Source organism: Schistocerca americana, chromosome 4 (genome assembly GCF_021461395.2).
Source record: "Schistocerca americana isolate TAMUIC-IGC-003095 chromosome 4, iqSchAmer2.1, whole genome shotgun sequence".
Classification (NCBI taxonomy): domain Eukaryota; kingdom Metazoa; phylum Arthropoda; class Insecta; order Orthoptera; family Acrididae; genus Schistocerca; species Schistocerca americana.
In genome coordinates, this window is record NC_060122.1 from 823,493,479 (window position 1) to 823,513,486 (window position 20,008).

General features: G+C 45.0%; 1 protein-coding gene across 1 annotated transcript in view; it reads left to right on the forward strand.

Annotated features, from left to right (window-relative positions):
- Positions 1-20,008, forward strand: part of LOC124613832 (titin homolog) — a 1,109,199-nt gene that overhangs the window by 1,068,346 nt on the left and 20,845 nt on the right. Inside the window, exon 33 of the mRNA XM_047142555.1 lies at positions 9,688-9,871. Coding sequence (XP_046998511.1) covers positions 9,688-9,871 — 184 coding nt within the window. The remainder of the gene's footprint in view (positions 1-9,687; positions 9,872-20,008) is intronic.

Here is a 20,008-nt window from a genome sequence, read left to right on the forward strand (position 1 = left end):
ATTTCAGGTATTCAGACTGTGCGACACGGTCACTTTAAACACGTCACAGTTTGTGCAATGGTTCTGTACATATATGCATTAAGTATAGTCTGTTAATCCGATACGGTCGCCGTCTCTCTTACTTCAGCAATACTTCAGTATGCCCTCCAACATTTTTGTAGCTGTACAATTATACGCTACCCAGGCTACTTTTTGTTGTGCCAGGTATGTTAGCAGCCGGGATGCAATCTTTCTCCTCCTACTGTTCATTGTTTAAATCGAAGTAGTAATGACGAAAATAAAAGAAAGGTTCGAAAGTGGGATTAAAATTAAAGACGAAAGGATATCCGAAAGTGTCGCTCATGACGCCGCTATCCTCATTGAAAGCGAGGAAGAATTCGAAACGTACTGAATGCGGTTAAGTCTAGAGAGCACAGAACACTGACTGAAAGTAAACAGAAGAAAGACGAAATTAATGTGGAGCAGCGCGAAGGAGATTCGCAAGAAATTTACCACCAGAGTTGGGGACCGCGAAGAAGTGAAGGTATTCTGCTAAATCAGAAGCGCGTGACAGATGAAGCAAGGAAGGCAAAAAGTAGATTAGCACAGGCAAATTGCATTCTTGTTACGAGACGTCTATTAGTATCAAACACAAGCCTTAGGTCGAAGAAGAAATTTGAGAATGCACGTTTGGAGCACAGCATACTACGAAAGTGAATCACGACCTGTGAGGTAAACTGGAAAAAGAGAATAGAAGCGTATGCGACGTGTAGATGTGGAATGATGCTGAAAATTAGATGGGTTGGTAAGGAATACGGTGCTCAGCCGAATCGGCGAGGAGAGGAACGAGAAGGGGCAGGATGTTAGGATACACATTAAGAATCAGGAAATAACGTGCATTGTACTAGATGGAGCTACAGAGTAAAAACTTCAGGGGAATACGGATACTAGAATACAGCCAACAGAGGACGTGGGGTGTTAGTGCTACCGTATTCTGAAGTGATGGTACAGGAAGAGAGATTTGTGGCTTGTCGCATCATACCAGTTGGAAAAGTGATATGAAAGTTCATTACATTCCATCCGCGGGTGAAACGCAGGAAAAGGATTCCTTGCACGCCTCTCTGCCAACCGTTATTGGTCAAACTTGTCTTCGCGATATGTTTGACGGCGACAGTAGTGGACTGAAGAATATTTGTATTTCTCACCTTGAAAGCCTGTTCATTGAATTTTTCAAGTAGTTTTTCACGAGAGATGCGCTATATTTCTAAAAAGTGTTTAATATTGTTCGCTATTTATTTTCTTAGCTATGAAACAAACGTTTGGCCACTCGCGTCACCCTGTGCTGGGTATCCCCCCTTAACACGACCTGGCAGTTCCACAACTTCAGCAGAATTCCACCACGGACCAAGCTAGTACTTCCAAAGCGACATCTTCCCTCAACAAACTGCAGTTTCCCCAGTATCTTTCCAATAAATTAAAATTAGGCGTTCCCCACACGCCTAGACTCCGCACAGTGGAGTCGCAACTCTTTTGTACGTGTTTGGCCCTTGCCCTTGCAGTACTCGTTTCCCGTGCTGCGCGTCTATCCTCCTCCTCCTCCTCTCCCTTGAGAACCATGTCTTGTGTACAATCGGGAAACCGAAACTTGGAAAAGTATCGGAAGACTTAGGTGGATTTCATTTTTCTCTCTTCTTTCATGTTCTGACTTGTCCTGTCCTTCCTCCGCTTAGGCGTTTGAGGTCGCCCTTTTCGCCTTTCTTCCTCTCTGTGCACGCCTAAATGCCGGCTCAAGTGTTTGAAGCTTCAAGGACGACTGAGTAATGCATAACTCCCAGCACCCATGTCGACAGGTAGGGCTCACGCGTGTACCCTGGTACAGGCCAGGCACAAGGAGACGTGATCGCCTTAGCTGTTACCTTCCCAAACGCCGATTGGTCCCCCTATCTGGATTTCGGGAGGTGTGACCTGAGGTGTGAACAATCACGAAAGGCGAGTGTGCTCCCCTCTGTGGGGGTCCCCAGAAGGAAGGAGTGTGCCATCGGAGATGCTGGCCATCATGGGGATTCACCTGCGATGAGTGCATAAACTCCATCGACGCAACCTCCGTCTAATAAACACGAATGGAATGAAACATAAGACACGACGAACCTCAGAGTTGTACCCCGCTACCTCTTGATGTCACGCACAGGAGGTGGTCAGAAATTTCCTACAGTGAAACCCGTTCATCATTGAGAAAGGTGTGGATACAACTGTAGGCCCACTAAAGTCCAGCACTCGCCTATGCAATGGGACTTTGCCTCTAGAGACAGTGCCTTTCAAGCCCAAAAGCTGCCTAAAGCTACACTCCTTCGCGGATACCATGTTTGTCTAGAGACTCATCGAATACCGAATTCTTCACGTGGCATTATATACAGTAGGCTGCTTGATCGTGGCTGAGGGAGGTACACAACACTATATCTCTCATCAGAGCGAAACTGCAGTACCTCGGGTTATGGAGAGGGCTGACGCACAGTTAGTGCCTACCCACACACTTCTCTCCACTTTCGATAAATTGGAGCTCCCGTCGACGATCAACACGGGTTATGAAGTCATCAATGCCAGGCCCTTCATACTGAACCCAATGTATTGCTACCAATATCAGTGTTATGACCATACTCGCGTGTCCTGAAAAACGCAGCTAAATGCGTAACTTGTGGCAAGGATGTACATGAGGGAGATTACTACACTGCTGAAGTCACTTGTGACGCAACCACAACGGAAATTTAAAAAGGAATACTCCCGAGAGAACATTTCGCGCTCTTCAAATCAGCAAACGTCTGAGTCCACGTGTGACGAACGCAAAGGTACTGAGAAGTCGAACAAAAACGTTCGCCTCCTCCTCCAACTCGGAGACCCTCTACAATAGTGGCACTTCGCGACATCTCTCTGGCCGACCTCCATTTCACTGGTGCGAACCGCCAACCGATTCTCCACCCTGGAGTCAACTGCCCGTCCCAGGGATGTTAGGGCACCTCTGAAGAAATAATGGAACAGTATCCTCCGGCCTCAGAACCCTGTAGTAGTACGCAGCCGAAATCTGGCACTCAGTAGCCACCAAAGTAACTACTCCCTTGTCAGAGAAATCTCTCTCCTCTAATAAGACTGTCCTCCAATGGAAAATTCGTGGCATCAGATCCCACAAGTCACTTACAGCTGCTATTGTGATAGCAATGCCCAGTTGTTTTACGCCTCCGTTGCAGTCTCTCTCTCGAGTTATACCTTCTCTCTTTGTAATATTTTCATATCCTTGTCATCTGATCCCACCACGGTAGACAAACTGCAGCTTATCGCTCAGCTCCCTCAACCCGTTTTGCTACTTGGCGACTTCAACGCCCACCATCCCATTTAGGGTTCTCTGAGAAGCTGCCAGAGAGGCTGTTTCCTGGCAGATATTCTCAAACACCTTGCTCTCATTTCTCTCAACACATGAGAATTTTTTTTCTTCAGATTCCATTCACTTTCTCAGAACTGCATCTCCCGTTCTGTAATGCACGGCTTGCCCACCGTCTAGAGTGGTCCATTCTCTGACACACATTCGAGCGACCATTTCCCGTACGTAATTCGTCTGCTAACTCATGACTGATCTGCGTGCAAGACCAACTGACAGCTTTCTGAAGCTGACTGGAGGCTGTACTCTTCACTAGCAACCATCTAAAAACATTTCCACAAGAGTGGTGATCAGAAAGCGTACCTTCCGAATGTTATCCTTGCCACTTCAGGTGGTTTCACCCCCGAACGTCTTCCCTACGCGACCTGTCCCAGTCCACTGATGGACTGAAGAAAACTATGACGTGGCTCATGTGAGGAGACGCGCTTCCCGTGTCTCTGCATGCCATCCCACGAAGGAGAACTGCATTCGTTATAAACTGTTGCAAGCAAAGTGTCCTCACATTACCAGAGAGAGCAAAGAGCTATCTGGATCTCTCCTACTAGTTGTTTTAACCATTTTATTCCCTCTTCTGTTTGGCGTAACCTACGTCGGATTTCTGAAAACAAGGTACATCTCCTGATTCCTGGTCTGACTGTAGCGAACCATGTCCTTCTAGACTGTATCGATATTTCAAACACTTTGGGTCGATGCTTTGCAGAGAACTCGAGCTCCTACCATTATCATCCCGCCTTCCTACCTCGGAAACGAGAGGAGGCGGCGCAGGAGATATGTTTCCCCTCTCAGAACCACTAATGCTGCGATACTGTTTTTACTATGAGGCAGCTCGAACATGCTATCACCTCGTCACAATCCTCCGCCCCAGTACCGAACTATATTCACATTCAGGTGTAACAGTATCTATCTCTTGACAGAAAACACTTTCACCTTCATACGTATTGTCAAGTGTGCACGGACAGCGCCTTCTTCTGAAGTTGGCGCGAAGCCACTGTAATCCAAATACCCAAACTTGGTAAGGACAACCCTCTTCCACTAAGGTACTACCCAATTTTCTTCACCAGCAGTGTCTGCAAGGTGACTGAACTCATGATCAGTGGTCGGCTGGCATGATGGCTTGAGTCTCGGAATTTTCTAAAAAATGCACGCTGTGAATTTCATAAGCACCACTCTGCAGATCTCGTGATCCTGTAAACCCCAAATGCCGGGATGGTTCCTTTCAAAGGGCACGGCCGACTTCCTTCCCCGTCCTTCCCTAATCCGATGAGACCGATGACCTCGCTGTCTGGTCTCCTTCCCCAAAACAACCAACCAACCTACCTGTAAACCCAATTTTATGCGGAAATGCCAGGCTGCAGCTGTGTTTTTTGATTTAGAGAAGGCTTAAGATACCTGCTGGAGGATGTACATCCTGTGTACATTGCACACGTGGGGTAAGGCCACCTGTCCCATTTTATACAGGAGTTTTTAAAAGGCCAGATTTTCAAGGTACGTGTGGCTTCAGCGTTGTTGAATATTCTTGCCACACCAGCCAACCCTGTCATGGAGTGTCTGTCGCCAGCATCTCTCGCTCTTTCCGTCGATGTGTCTGCGATCTACTGCAGCTCTCAACGGACCTGTTTACCTGAGCGACGACTTCAGCGATGTCTCGACAGTTTTTACTAGTGGATCATCTACAACAGCTTCCACTTTTTCACAAAAAACCTGTGGGTTTCTTCCACCATCTTTACAGCCCGGTCCTGTCGCTCTTTCGTTTGTCGGAACCACGAAACTCTTGGTCACGCTCGATAGGAAACTCAGTTGGTCCTCAGCAGCACACTGTACCTGATCTAAATATCCAACGTGTTTAAACGGTACTTCATGGGGACCGGATGAGATAATCTTCGTCCACTTATACCAATCCCTTGTCCGATCCAAAATGGACTTTGGGCGTCATCTGCACCACCATCTATTGTACACCATCTCAACGGTCCACCATCGAGGCATATTTTCGGCCACTGCAGCTTTCTACACTAGCCCAGTTACGAGTCTCTATGCAGGCACTGCCGAACTATTGCTGTCATACCAGCGTGAAGGTCTCCTCAGCAGAGACGTGTGACGTCTGTCCTCTATGCCCAACCATGTATCCTGTGCATCCTTGACTGCCAACACGGGGTAAGGGCAACTTTGTTGCTGCCTTCCAGAGTTTCCTTTCATATACTGCTTCGGAAGCTGAACCTTAAGTTACCTGCCACGTTCCCGATGTGTGAGAGTTCACCACCACCTTGGCTTGATGCGGAGGTCCGCGTTCATGTTGGACTTAGTTCGCTTCCCAAGGACACTATTCTAGATTCGACTTACTGCTTTAAGTTCATCGAACTTTGTACGCAACTTGGAGACAGCACCTTCGTCTACACTGAGAACTCTAAGACTGACCATGGTGTCGGATGTGTCTTTGTCATTGGCGACAAACATTTGAGATACCACCTTCTAGAACAGTGCTCGATTTTTACTGCAGATCATTCCCCCTTCTATCAGTCCAGCCAGTACATCTGATGACACAGGCCTTTCAATTGAGGATTATGTTTTGAGTCACTTAGTACCCTCCAAAGACTGTGTGCGCTATACACATTCCACTCCTTAGTTCAAAGACTACAAGAAAGCCTCTACTCGCTCGGTGATGATGAAGCCAACATGATGATTGTGTGTACCCCTGGTCATGTCGGAGCGCGATCGAATAAAGCTGCCAAGGCTGCACTCTGACTTTTAACTGTTCCGCCACTTTGGATGATCTCTGTTGCCACACATACGAACACTGCGTCACTCTGAAATGAAAACAGGTCTTTCTGTATGGGGAAATTAAAACACCTTCCAACGGCTTGGACGACTTCCTCTGCCACTCTCGACGCGAGTAGATACTTTCAGCTAGGCTGCATAGTGGGTACTGTTGTTTCAGTCACCGTCATTTGTAAAGTGGACACTCGACACCACTCTGTGCTTACTGCTACCAACCATTGAGTGTGCCCATTTTTCTGACGCAATGCCAATTCTACAACCGTTTACGTTTCAATGAATGTTTCCCATCTGAATTATCAGATACAGCACGAGCTGTAGACTGCGTTTTACTTTTTATTCGTCGTAGTAGCAAGGCGAAGGAAATTTAATTTTCAACCGTTTGAGCGACGTCCTCAAAGAGGTAGTCTTTAGCTGTCCATCTACTCCAGTCGATTAGGCTCACAGTATCACAAACTTCAAATTCGTTCAGTAATTGGCTATTTTAAGTTCTGACATGGGCGCTTATGACCCCAGATGTTTTGCGCACTAAGGCGACAAAAAAGCCTTCACTTAACTTGTGTAGTCGATCCCTACGCTTTGTTTCTACCTGCTATTTGTACGATGCGGTTGATTCTAGATATAAACTAATATTGTAGTTATAGCCTTAGCGATACAGATGGCCGTACCGTAGGTGCAACCACAACGGAGGGGTATCTGTTGAGAGGCCAGACAAACATGTGGTTCCTGAAGAGGGGCAGCAGCCTTTTCAGTAGTTGCAGGGGCAACAGTCTGGATGATTGACTGATCTGGCCTTGTAACATTAACCAAAACGGCCTTGCTGTGCTGGTACTGCGAACGGCTGAAAGTAATGGGAAACTACAGCCGTAATTTTTCCCGAGGATATGCAGCTTTACTGTATGAAATGTGGTGCTACAGAAGAATGCTGAAGATAAGGTGGATAGATCACGTAACTAATGAGGAGGTATTGAATAGGATTGGGGAGAAGAGAAGTTTATGGCACAACTTGACTAGAAGAAGGGATCGGTTGGTAGGACATGTTTTGAGGCATCAAGGGATCACCAATTTAGCATTGGAGGGCAGCGTGAAGGGTAAAAATCGTAGAGGGAGACCAAGAGATCAATACACTAAGCAGATTCAGAAGGATGTAGGTTGCAGTAGGTACTGGGAGATGAAGAAGCTTGCACAGGATAGAGTAGCATGGAGAGCTGCATCAAACCAGTCTCAGGACTGAAGACAACAACAACAACAACAACAACAAGCCAGTACGTTTTAACGTTTCGTGAACTACACAGCTACACATATATCCATATTATGAGCTAAATGTCGTACTTCTCATGAGGCTCATACGTTGCCAAAATATGATTGGAAATTACTAAGATTATTACGTGGTACTTCCTCACATTTACCACATAAAGCCTTCTTCAGATGCTTCTTGTGTTGTTACGGTGGATCCCAGGACTAATAGCGTGTTCCCCCCTTCCCCCCCCCCCCCCCTCAAAATTGAGTGTCGGGTGGCGTGCACTGCTGTTTAAATTTTCATTCGTTTTTCTCTTAATTCCGTCGTTTCATCAGTTGTTAAACTTAGCCACACGAATGCTCCATACTCGCTTAAAATCCACATTAAAATGTTTCTCTCTATAATTCATTTTTACAGCATTGTAACAATTTGTGATAAATATTAAAAATATAATTATGGATGCTGTATACAGTTAAATTTTATTTCTTGGCAAATAACAGATATTTAACGGAATATCTCAGTCTCTTCGTTCTGCTACTTCCCTCACCACGCTAATTTACTCTTGAATTGTCACATTCTTATCAGGACTATATCACCTCCAGAAATTATCCACACTATTACCACTGTATTCTTCTCGTAGCACTCACTGGTTTGGGAAGAGGACATTTTTTATAATAAATCACTGTTCCAAAACCATGTAGCACGCGACTAAACAGGAAAGGTCAAGACCCAGACTCCTCCCTATTTGGGTCTTAAAGAGTTGAAAAAAACTTGATAGATATCGCGCTTTATGAGATTACTTACAGTCGAGAAAGCAGTACAAATATTAGTTTCCGAACGAAAATACGAAATTTATTAGAAAATTTGAAAAACAAATGTTGTAAATGGGTACTGTAAAAGGCTAAAAATACTGTGCGTAGAAATCAGTGCCTGGAAATTGACACATCTAAAATAAGATTGTGGCATCAGATAAAGGGACCTAAGGTGCAACCGTATATGTGGTCAAATTATCCATCCACCAATCACCATGTAGGACCCTTTCTTGCCTTGATACTGGCAAGTGTAATGGGAAAGGATTTAGTACACCAAAGGTATGGAGTTCCATGGTATTCAATGAGCTACACGCCCTACAGAGACTGTTCCGCATGTGATCCATTCCGCTAGTAAGCATCCCACATGTGAGACTAAGCTCAGGCGTTACGACGGAGACAACCACATCGTTATTTTAGCTGATACAACTATCAAGCACGTGAAACTGGATTATTTTTTTCTTGCAGAATAGGTCAATTAGTGAAAAAAATTGCATGATCGCTATGTTAGAGTTATGACGCTTTTGGTCACTGTTAGCTATTGAATATTTCCACTTAAGTGGAAATATTTGGAGTAGGTATTAAAATCCATGGAGAAGAAATAAAAAGTTGGAGGTTCGCCGATGACATTGTAATTCTGTCAGAGACAGCAAAGGACTTGGAAGAGCAGTTGAACGGAATGGATGGTGTCTTGAAGGGAGGATATAAGATGAACATCAACAAAAGCAAAATGAGGATAATGGAATGTAGTCTAATTAAGTCGGGTGATGCTGAGGGAATTAGATTAGGAAATGAGACACTTAAAGTAGTAAAGGAGTTTTGCTATTTGGGGAGCAAAATAACTGATGATGGACGAAGTAGAGAGGATATAAAATGTAGACTGGCAATGGCAAGGAAAGCGTTTCTGAAGAAGAGAAATTTGTCAACATCGAGTATAGATTTAAGTGTCAGGAAGTTATTTCTGGAAGTATTTGTATGGAGTGTAGCCATGTATGGAAGTGAAACATGAACGGTAAATAGTTTGGACAAGAAGAGAATAGAAGCTTTTGAAACGTGGTGCTACAGAAGAATGCTGAAGATTAGATGGGTAGATGACATAACTAATGATGAGGTATTGAATAGAATTGGGGAGAAGAGAAGTTTGTGGCACAACTTGACCAGAAGAAGGGACCGGTTGGTAGGACACGTTCTTAGGCATCAAGGGATCACCTATTTAGTATTTGAGGGCAGCGTGGAGGGTAAAAATCATAGGGGGAGACAAAGAGATGAATACACTAAGCAGATTCAGAAGGATGTAGGTTGCAGTAGGTACTGGGAGATGAAGAAGCTTGCACAGGATAGAGTAGCATGGAGAGCTGCATCAAATCAGTCTCAGGACTGAAGACAACAACATCAAGAAGTGAGTATAGCTTAACAACCTGTGTAGATAGCCCTGAACCACCAAGGTGACTGGTGTGTTGCAGGGCCGCCTGACCCACCCAAGGGCCGCCCCAGTGTGTGTGCGGTGAGTGGCGGCCCGGACTGCCAGGGCGCATGCGCACTCGTCGCGTGGTCGAGCGCCCCCTACGACGGCGGATGCATCGTCACCGGCTACAGCGTAGAGATGCGTCGCGCAGACGAAGACCACTGGACCACCGTCGCTGACAGGTGAGTGGCGGACTTAATATGAGAAATACTGAACCTGCCGACACCACCACCCGTTGTTTTGAACTATGACTGTTTCAAAACGGCGGACATAAAACATTCATCGAAATCAAATATACGCCATAACAAGAATTATTCTCATAATCGTTGGCTTCAATTCACAACCAAAACTGACATTTCAACCTAACCTAGGCCTTGGGGTGCATCGCAGTCTGTCATCGCAAGCTACATCGCAAAAAATCCTGCACTAATCTGTTCAATCCAATACCTAAAATGATCCCAGGGTCGTAACTAAGCTTGTGCAATACACTGCCCCGAGGTTCCCGATGATTGCGGGCCCAGGATCCCAAAAGAAACGAAATACAGGATACATTAAAATGAAAAAATAATAAAATAGATCAGTCAGGTGAAATCTTGGCTTTGGAAAACATTCTGTCGCAAAAAATCTGAATCATCTGGTCAGCTTTAGCTAGCAAACGACGCTGTATTCGTAAGCGAAAGAAGACGGGACACAGAAATGTTATATGTGAAGGAAGTTGAAATTGTTTAAATTTATTGGTGTGCTCAATGAAAATATTCTTTGTACACTATATTGAAAACTAAGATTTGGTGGAGACTGGTAACAAGTCAATATCAGTATGAACACGTACACAATATTTGGACTTCTATCGAATAACCTACTTTCATTAATGAAGTGGTTAAACCAAACTGGAAGAGAACAATGTGCAGACCACACTAAAGCCATGTTTTTACATTAAAAATCACGTTCGCATCCACGCCCTCAAATATTAAACACTACACTACTTGCATTTTAAAATCATAAAATCAATGTCAGTGTCATAACCTGTATGCCACCAAGCATACAACACAGGCGTATACTTTGGAGGGGAAAATTGACTGTAAATCAGAGTGATGTTTAATAATGAAATAACGATCTTGTATCTTCACTTGTGGTTTGGCCCATTGTCTTCTTTCAAAATCAGCAATCCGTCTAATATAGAGCTCATATTGCCGAAAGAAATAAACATAAAGAGGTTGGTAATATTTTGTTGGTTTCAGTGGCAATGTCTTCACCATAACATCTTTGTTTGGAAAGCTTTCGTCTACATGACTTGACCAGAAATCACAAAGCAATGGGCTCTTTTCACTTGTTACATGTTCGCCAAGAACTGAATTTAGAAAACATTTCATGTGTTCTCTGTTTCCACCTTTGCTTGCCTCCACAGGAGTATTTCGTGGGCAGGTTGTTTAAAGTTTCTTTGAAACATTTGCGCAGAAAGTGCCTTGTGCCTGTTGAAAACAGACGTACAACTTAATTGCTAGTCTTGTTTCCTTCATTAATAAAGGCACATCAGTTGTGTAGTTGGTAGAGCTATGTACAGACTGCAACGCACTAGCTGCAGCTTTCTCTGCTCTGTGAGACAGTGTTGAAGAAGACATTTCATTCTAAAACTGACTCCGGTCACTGTTCCAAGCATTTCCTTTCTCCTCTCCCTGCTATGTTATAAACATGTTCATTTCCTCCACAAACTTTTGTGCGTTCTGACATACACTATTATTGTCTTCTATGTCCTTACGTGTGACAAATGTATTAATATGCCTGGATGCCATATTAGGCATTAAGACTGTCGATAAGATATCGAAGCTTTGCAATTGTCCAGGCCAACCATTTCAAACGCTTCTAGTGCCCACATTTAAGGACGCCAGTAGTGAACTGTAGATCCAAACGACCTTGCTCTATCAAATTCCGATATTACATGCTCTTTTCTAGTTGGTAACTGCGACGGTGTTTCCTTTGAAACGAGTTCCTGCTCGCTTTTTGCTCGGTACATAATTCAGAATTAGTCTGCAATTTGATTTACTTTCAATGCATTTATACCACTCATTAGTTTGCTATAGGAATTGAAGCCACTATTGTAAGTCTACGTAAATGTTCTATAGATGTTCTGTAGTACGCTGTCATCAATATCTTGTAATACACCGGGCGTCGACAGTTTGGGTGGAAACAGTTCGTACTCACTTTGAGTGAGTGGACTGTTTCTGTTACTTTGGAGATGAACGTCGTGTCCTGCTTAAACTTGCCACCTTCAGGTTCTGTCCTCCAAAATCGGTACATCTGTCCAACGTAACGTCATGTGTTTGGGCCATCTTCATTATATTTCTGAATTATTGTATCAGCAAACTCTATCTTCGATCCTGATTTGATTTGCATATTCAGCACGTCGCAATTTTCACTGGAGATGGGATTTTGGCTCCCTGTCCGACAAGGATGACGAACTACATAGCTCGTCACCTGTTTCAGTATCGCTTTCGCTTGTTAAGCACATATCATCATTGTACTTATGTACATTGTCCGCACAGTCGAGCGTATACGACCCCACATATTTCGCTGACTCATCTTGCAGAAATGCTATGTCGTCTGCCTTTCTTTCTCACTCTGCGGAATTCCTTGGGTTCCTTTCTGCCGAAATGTCAATTCATCTTGCAGAAATGCTATGTCGTCTGCCTTTCTTTCTCACTCTGCGGAATTCCTTGGGTTCCTCTCTGCCGAAATGTCAATGTAGCACTGTTGTTACTCGTCAACTAACCAGTTCAGTTACGCTCCGTAGCATCATTGCGAGGCCAGTGTCCGTCTCATTAACTGCTACGTACCGCTCAGCTGCTCTGAGGTACCTGCCATCAAAGAATCAGGCGACAACTACTTGTCGAAGCTTTCAACATGAGTGAAACATGAACCATTCAGTTTAAATTATGCAAGAAACGAATTAAAACGGCAGAGAGGCTCCTCAACGACCTTCGCGAGGACGAGAGGCTGACCATAACTTGACGTAAAATTACATATTTTTATACAATGATTCACATCATTTATTCGCAGCTAAACACCTTGTTTCAAGGAGGGAAGTATGTTACAGACGAATATGGAACAATATAACCTATTTTCATATCTGCCCCCTCTTTCAAAGATATTAAGTGTACCATGTACTGTTAAGTTTTTAAATGGCTTTTCTTATATTATTTCCCTTCTGCTTCCAGCGAACTAATGTAGACAAGAATTTAAATCTATCCTGATGTAGCTACCAGAACCCACTACTGTTGCAGAAGCTAAGCGTTCTTTCTCCGTTCTGCAGTGAGTCAGGAATGGTTCTCTGGTTTGGAAATACTATCAATAAGGGAAAGGTGACGCGAATGGTCGCAGGCTTGTTTTAATGGCGAAAAACTATAACAGGAATGTTGAAACGTTCTTCAGCTCCTATACGAGGTGTGGCTAGAAAAAAACCGGACTAGTACTGGTGAAACAATAAAACGAATGCAATAAGGCTGAAAGTCGCGTGGCCTGTCACGTGACTCTCGCTCCGCCTACTGCTCGAGTTTCATCTGCCTCCTGCACTCAGTCTGCCCGTGGCGTCTGTTTTAAGTAGTCGACGTTTTGTCTGTGCGTCGGAAAATGTTGAGTGTACAGAAAGAACAGCGTGTTAACATCAAATTTTGTTTCAAACTAGGAAAATCTGCAAGTGAAACGTTTGTAATGTTACAACAAGTGTACGGCGATGATTGTTTATCGCGAACACAAGTGTTTGAGTGGTTTAAACGATTTAAAGATGGCCGCGAAGACACCAGTGATGACACTCGCACTGGCAGACCATTGTCAGCAAAAACTGATGCAAACATTGAAAAAATCGGTAAACTTGTTCGACAAGATCGCCGTTTAACAATCAGAGCAGTGTCTGAGTTAACAGGAGTTGACAAGGAAAGTGTTAGGCAGATTCTTCATGAAAGTTTCAACATGAACAAAGTGTGTTCAAAAATGGTTCCAAAGTGTCTCACAATTGAACAGAAGGAACGCCGAAGAATGATTTGTTCTGACATCCTGGAAAACATTGAAAGTGATCCCACCTTCTTACAAAATGTTATTACTTGCGATGAATCGTGGTGTTTTACTTACGATCCCGAAACTAAACGCCAATCGATGCATTGGAAAACTCCTGGTTCTCCACGACAAAAAAAAGCACGAATGTCAAAATCGAAATTCAAGGCAATGATGATTGTTTTTTTTTTTTTGACATCAAAGGGATTGTGCACATTGATTGGGTACCAGAGGGACAAACAGTGAATCAGCATTACTACATTAGCGTCCTGGCTACCCTACGTGAGCGAGTACGGAGAAAACGGAACGATTTGTGGAGAAAAAAGTCATGGATCCTTCACCAAGACAATGCCCCAGCTCACAGTGCGTTGTCAGTGAAGACGTTTTTGGCAAAACACATCATTCCCATCTTAGATCATCCACCCTACTCACCTGATTTGGCCCCCTGTGACTTTTTTCTTTTCCCTAAAGTCAAGTCAGCTTTGAAAGGAACTAGATTTGAGACTGTTGAAGCAGTAAAAGAAAAAGCGACGGAAGTAATGTATGGACTTACCGAAAATGATCTGCAGCATTGCTATGAACAGTGGAAAATTCGTATGGAGCGGTGTAGAGACCGAGGAGGAGAGTACATTGAAGGAGATAACATGAAATTGTAAATAATTGTAAATGTTTTTTCCAGCATCAGTCCGGTTTTTTTCTAGCCGCACCTCGTATGTCCATCCTGCATAGAGTGAACAGATAAAAATATGGAAATAGCAGTTTGCACTTATCCCTGCCGCCTTTCACGTGCTTTACAGTGATTCGCAGAGTATAGATGTAGATGTTATGCAGAAAATGAAAAAGCACAATCGCTAAAAACGGAACCCGTAGTCTCAGACGATCAACTTGTCTGTATTGCTGTAAAGAACGGAAAGACGTCGCAAGTTGAAATTTACGTGAAATACTCAAGTCTACGGTCTCTTGTAAGAGTAAAAATTTTAAGCACTAATGCAACCCAAGTATACAGTCATTTCTTCATACTCTCAAACTCTCACCAAACCCTATGGGGTACTTCCCACTGACCCAGTCATGACCCTTGGAAAGAAGCGAGATTTCACAGTACAAGTAAAGAAAAGAAAGCTGAAAACAGTTAATGTGTAATCATAATCATTTCAAGGATTAGGCTGTTGCCTGTTCCGAATTCACAAACAAAATCATTTCCAGCCTTTTCGACGTCTTCTTACTGACGGCACCTTCATATCCGTGCAGCAGGGTTTGCGTGCTTTGCCGAAGTCTAGAGCCGGGCCGACGGTAGTGCAGCTACACGTACGATGACCGTAGCCGGAGTGGTCTCGACTGAGCAGCCAGTGTGTGTAGGGGCGAGGTGAAGCCAGCTTCCCTAAGGGAGACAACCCCGACAGGAAATCGGGCAGGTCGCGACACCTCGAATCGGCACTGGCAACCAAGACCCATCACGCGACTTAACCAGCGCAGCACCAGTAATGCAGCCAGGGGTTGAACCCACAAACAGCCTCGGATACAGGACTGGACCAACTGCTGAAAACCGGAAAAACTCATGCGTAATTACATGACAAAATTTGTCATTACAGATTCGCATTGCATTCGTTATCTGTCAATGTCAAGAACTGCTAGAGAGATTTTGATCTGGCTTTCAGTAATACGTCTGCAGTTACGAGGAAAGTGGAATGTCTGTGTGTGTGTGTGTGTGTGTGTGTGTGTGTGTGTAATTTATAAATATTTATTTTAATTGGCTGAGCTACAATAAAGTGATGTATCTTGCCGCTGTGAAAAAGATGTCTTGCCATCTAGCCATTTTGTCCCTGTCCATCTGTTAAGACACTCTTTCGCAGAAGCACGTAGAGGTATCAATTTAAAGGTTTCTCATACACTAAGGACTATGATCGCCAAGTTTCCAACTGCAAGCCAGTGGAATAAAGGTACTGTCATACTCGCAAACTCGCTCATCAATACTTACAGATCTGTATATATAACATTGTAGGGACCCCTCAGAGCGTAGGTACTGTTCGCACTTGTCCGGTTTTCCTAAAATAATACACAATTATGCACATAAAACAACGAGGAATAACTCATTTAAATAAACTAATGAAAGTTTTGGTTGAATGTAAATGGTCTGAGTAAAGGAGACCACTTACTACACAGCAGCGGGAGTAGTTTTCGTGTGGCCCTGATGTCGATGTCTGAAGACCTCTGCTAGTCACTGAGCGTTCTGCTATACTTATCTAAAAACGAAGTAAGAAAGGTAAGAATTTAGTTCACTAAGAAAGTAAATTTCATTAGTTTACATCTATAAATGGAAGTTCAAATTTATATACTTCTTTGAAACTAACTGTCCATTCTTCTTCTGGTTTTCTGTACAGTATTTGATATTTCATTTGCTGTGACGTAACGCAGTTTTTTCGCTAACTGATTTGGGTTTTTATTCTGAAGATAAGAAATTGCTTTACTAGTTAAATAATCTCAAAAGAAACGGCTTGGTGTTGTTCTTTCATGTGTGGCTAAATTAGGGAAAATTTAAGGTTATGCCAGGTGGTTATAATTAAACTTCCCCTATTTAACACGGAAACTAATTATTGTACGAGTACCAAACTTGGTAGCATTAATGTCCAGAGTACGGCATACGTGATTTTCACGCGTCATAGCGCCGCCGTCCAGTTCAAACTATGGCCCACCAGGAGCCGTGATCAGTCACCGTGACTCAGTCTCACACACCTGATCAGTCGCAGTGCACTTACTGACATGTCAACATGAGCCCGGACAAACGGAGCAGCGCATTATTGGTGAAGCGCTATTGTCAAAACAACAGTAATGCTGCAGCTGCACTTAGAGAATATCGCCGGAGGAAAAGAGTACAGAACGATCCTCTTTCTCCACCTGCTGTGCAGAGCACGAAGAAGTTCGAATCAACTGGAGAGGTGGGCGTCGGTCCGGGAAGAGGTGGCCGACCGATTGCACCACAGGTGGTTGATGAAATCGCTGTCGCTATGACAGACAACGCTGCACGGAATTCCCGATCGTCAGGCAGTGCGCGTTGTGTGCCACGACAGTTGAACGTCCTGTGGTCCACTGTACGGAAAGGTGCTTCGAATCATTCTCAGATGGTATCTGTACAAGATCATCCATACCGTAAAACAGCCTCAGCACGGGACGCACTACGACGTGTTGATTTCGCTGTCCACTTTGTTGTGAGGAGGACTGAAATTGATGAGGACCAATTGGACCATCCTATCGACAAACACCTCATTTTCCTGACAGGAGAGGTGAACACACAGAACTGCTGAGTGTGGAGCTCTTCACCTCCAGTCACTGTGCATGAATTTCCTCTGTGTGGTGGAAGTGTCACCGTATGGTGTGGCTTCACAGCTGCATTCACCATTGGCACATTTTTTTTTTGAACTCGTTGGCGCTCAAGGACCAAAGACGAGCAGTGTGACTGGCCAGCATCACTGCAATGTGCTTCGCCAGCATGCCATACCCGCCCTACCGGGCATTCTCCGCACCATGCATACATGGGGCCTTCGCGGTCGCCTCCCTCTTTTTATTCGTTCCTTTTTAATGGATCGACAGTTCAGGGTACGTGTGGGTTCTGTCCTGTCGGACACCTTTCTCCAGGAGAATGGGGTGCCACAGGGCTCAGTTTTGAGCGTCGCTCTCTTCGCCATAGCGATCAATCCAATAATGGATTACCTCCCAGCTGATGTATCAGGCTCCCTTTTCGTGGACGATGTTACCATCTATTGCAGCGCGCAGCGTACATGTTTCCTGGAGCGCTGTCTTCAGCGTTCTCTTGACCATCTTTACTCCTGGAGTGTCGCCAATGGCTTCCGTTTTTCTGCCGAGAAGACGGTCTGTATTAACTTCTGGCGCTACAAAGAGTTTCTCCCACCGTCCTTACGACTCGGTCCCGTTGCTCTCCAATTCGTGGAGACGACAAAATTTTTAGGTCTTACATTTGACAGGAAACTTAGCTGGTCTCCACATGTGTCTTATTTGGCTGCCCGTTGTACCCGTTCTCTAAATGTCCTCCGTGTTCTCAGTGGTATGTCGTGGGGAGCGGATCGAACCGTCCTACTTCGCCTATATCGCTCGATCGTCCGCTCAAAGCTGGGTTATGGGAGCTTCATATACTCCTCTGCACGGCCGTCCATCTTACGCCGCCTCAACTCCATACAACATCGGGGTTTAAGTCTTGCGATCGGAGCATTTTATACTAGTCCCGTTGGGAGTCTTCATGCTGAAGCCGGTGAATTGCCACTGCCCTACCGGCGCGATATACTGCTTTGTCGGTATGCCTGTCGGCTACTGTCAATGCCCGACCACCCGTCTTATCGTTCCTTTTTTGACGACTCTCTCGACCGTCAATACGGGTTGTATGTCTCTGCCCTGCTACCCCCTGGAGTTCGCTTTCGTCGCCTCCTTCAACACCTTGATTTTTCACTCCCTGCAACCTTTAGAGTGGGCGAGAGCCACACGCCACCTTGGCTCCAGGCTCAGGTTCGCGTTCACCTTGACCTCAGCTCGATCCCAAAGGAGGTTACCCACGGTTCGGTATACCGCTCCCGTTTTGTCGAACTTCGTTCGAAGTTCATTAATATGACCTTCATTTATACAGATGGCTCTAAGACCAATGACGGGGTCGGTTGTTCTTTTATTGTCGGGGCACAACGTTTCAAATACCGGCTCCATGGCCATTGTTCGGTCTTCACTGCTGAGCTCTTTGCCCTCTACCAGGCTGTTCTTTACATCTGCCGCCACCGACATTCTGCTTATGTCATCTGCTCCGATTCCCTGAGCGCCATCCAGAGCCTGTGATCCGTATCCGGTTCACCCTTTTGTGCACCGGATCCAACGCTCTCTTCAGCAGCTGGTGGACGACGGTTCTCCGGTTAGCTTTATGTGGGTTCCTGGCCGTGTCTGTATCCCTGGGAACGAAGCTGCAGATGCCGCGGCCAAGGCTGCGGTCCTCCAGCCTCGGACAGCTTCTTGTTGTGTGCCTTCATCTGATTTTAGCAGGGTCATTTGTCGGCGCATTTTATCGCTGTGGCATGCCGATTGGGCTGCACTTACGGACAAGAAGCTTCGGGCCTTGAAACTTCTCCCCATGGCTTGGCCGTCCTCCTCACGCCCTCGGCGGGAGGAGGTAGTTTTGGCCCGGTTACAAATTGGACACTGCCGGTTCAGCCATCGCCATCTGCTGACGGCTGCGCCGGCGCCGTTCTGCCCATGTGGGCAATTGCTGACGGTCCGCCACATTTTAACGTCCTGTCCGGATTTTACTACACTGCGTCTTGATCTTGGCCTGCCATGTACTCTCGATGCCATTTTAGCGGATGACCCAGGAGCAGCTGCTCGCGTTCTTCGTTTTATCAACTTGACCAACCTGTCTAAGGACATTTGAATATGCTGTTTTTTTAATCCTATGCCTGTCGATCTTTTATCGTGTTTTCCCTTTTAGTTGCTGTTTTAAACTTGTGCCTCGCGGTGCATTCCTAACGTAGTCTGGGCGCTAATGACCGTTGAAGTTGTGCGCCCTAAAACCACAAAAAAAAAACCGCCCTACAGGAGAGAGACGCATTAAACCCAAGTTTTCATGCAAGATGGGGCGCCACTGCACATAGCTCGTGAGGTTCACCTGCTTCTCCGAAATACATTTGGAAACTATCGAATTATCAGCCGATCGTTTACAAATTCTTGGCCGTCACGATCACCTGGTCTCACTCCCAGTGATTTCTGGTTGTGGGGCTGCCTGAAGCACAGGGTTCAGCTGGGAACATTCACACATGTGCTGATCTGAAGTGCAGTGTATCAAGACAGGTAGCCAGCATACCTACAGACAAGCTCCTTTCTGCTGTGCACAACGCCTGCGCTTTCAGACACCTCTGGACGGTGATGGGCGCCATATTGAGCGCCTTTTGTAGCATTAATGGTAGCGGCATGTAATGGTATGATGTACCGTAGCAGCTCATTAAGTGTCCCAACTGAATTGATTCTGCGTGCTCTCTCTACCCCACGTCCTTGACATTAATGCTGTAGAGTTTGGTACTCGTACGGTAATTAGTTTCCGTGTTATGACGTGTTAAATAGGGAAACTGAAACGTCCCCTTAGAAAAATTATTGAATTACTGTGCTGGTAAACCCCTTACGTTATTTGATTTTCAAACAGCTGAGCCGAACTGAACATACTCAGGCATTTCTCTCTTTACTTATTCTGATCAACACTAAACTGACACACAATATTTTTAGCGCAACGCAATCTG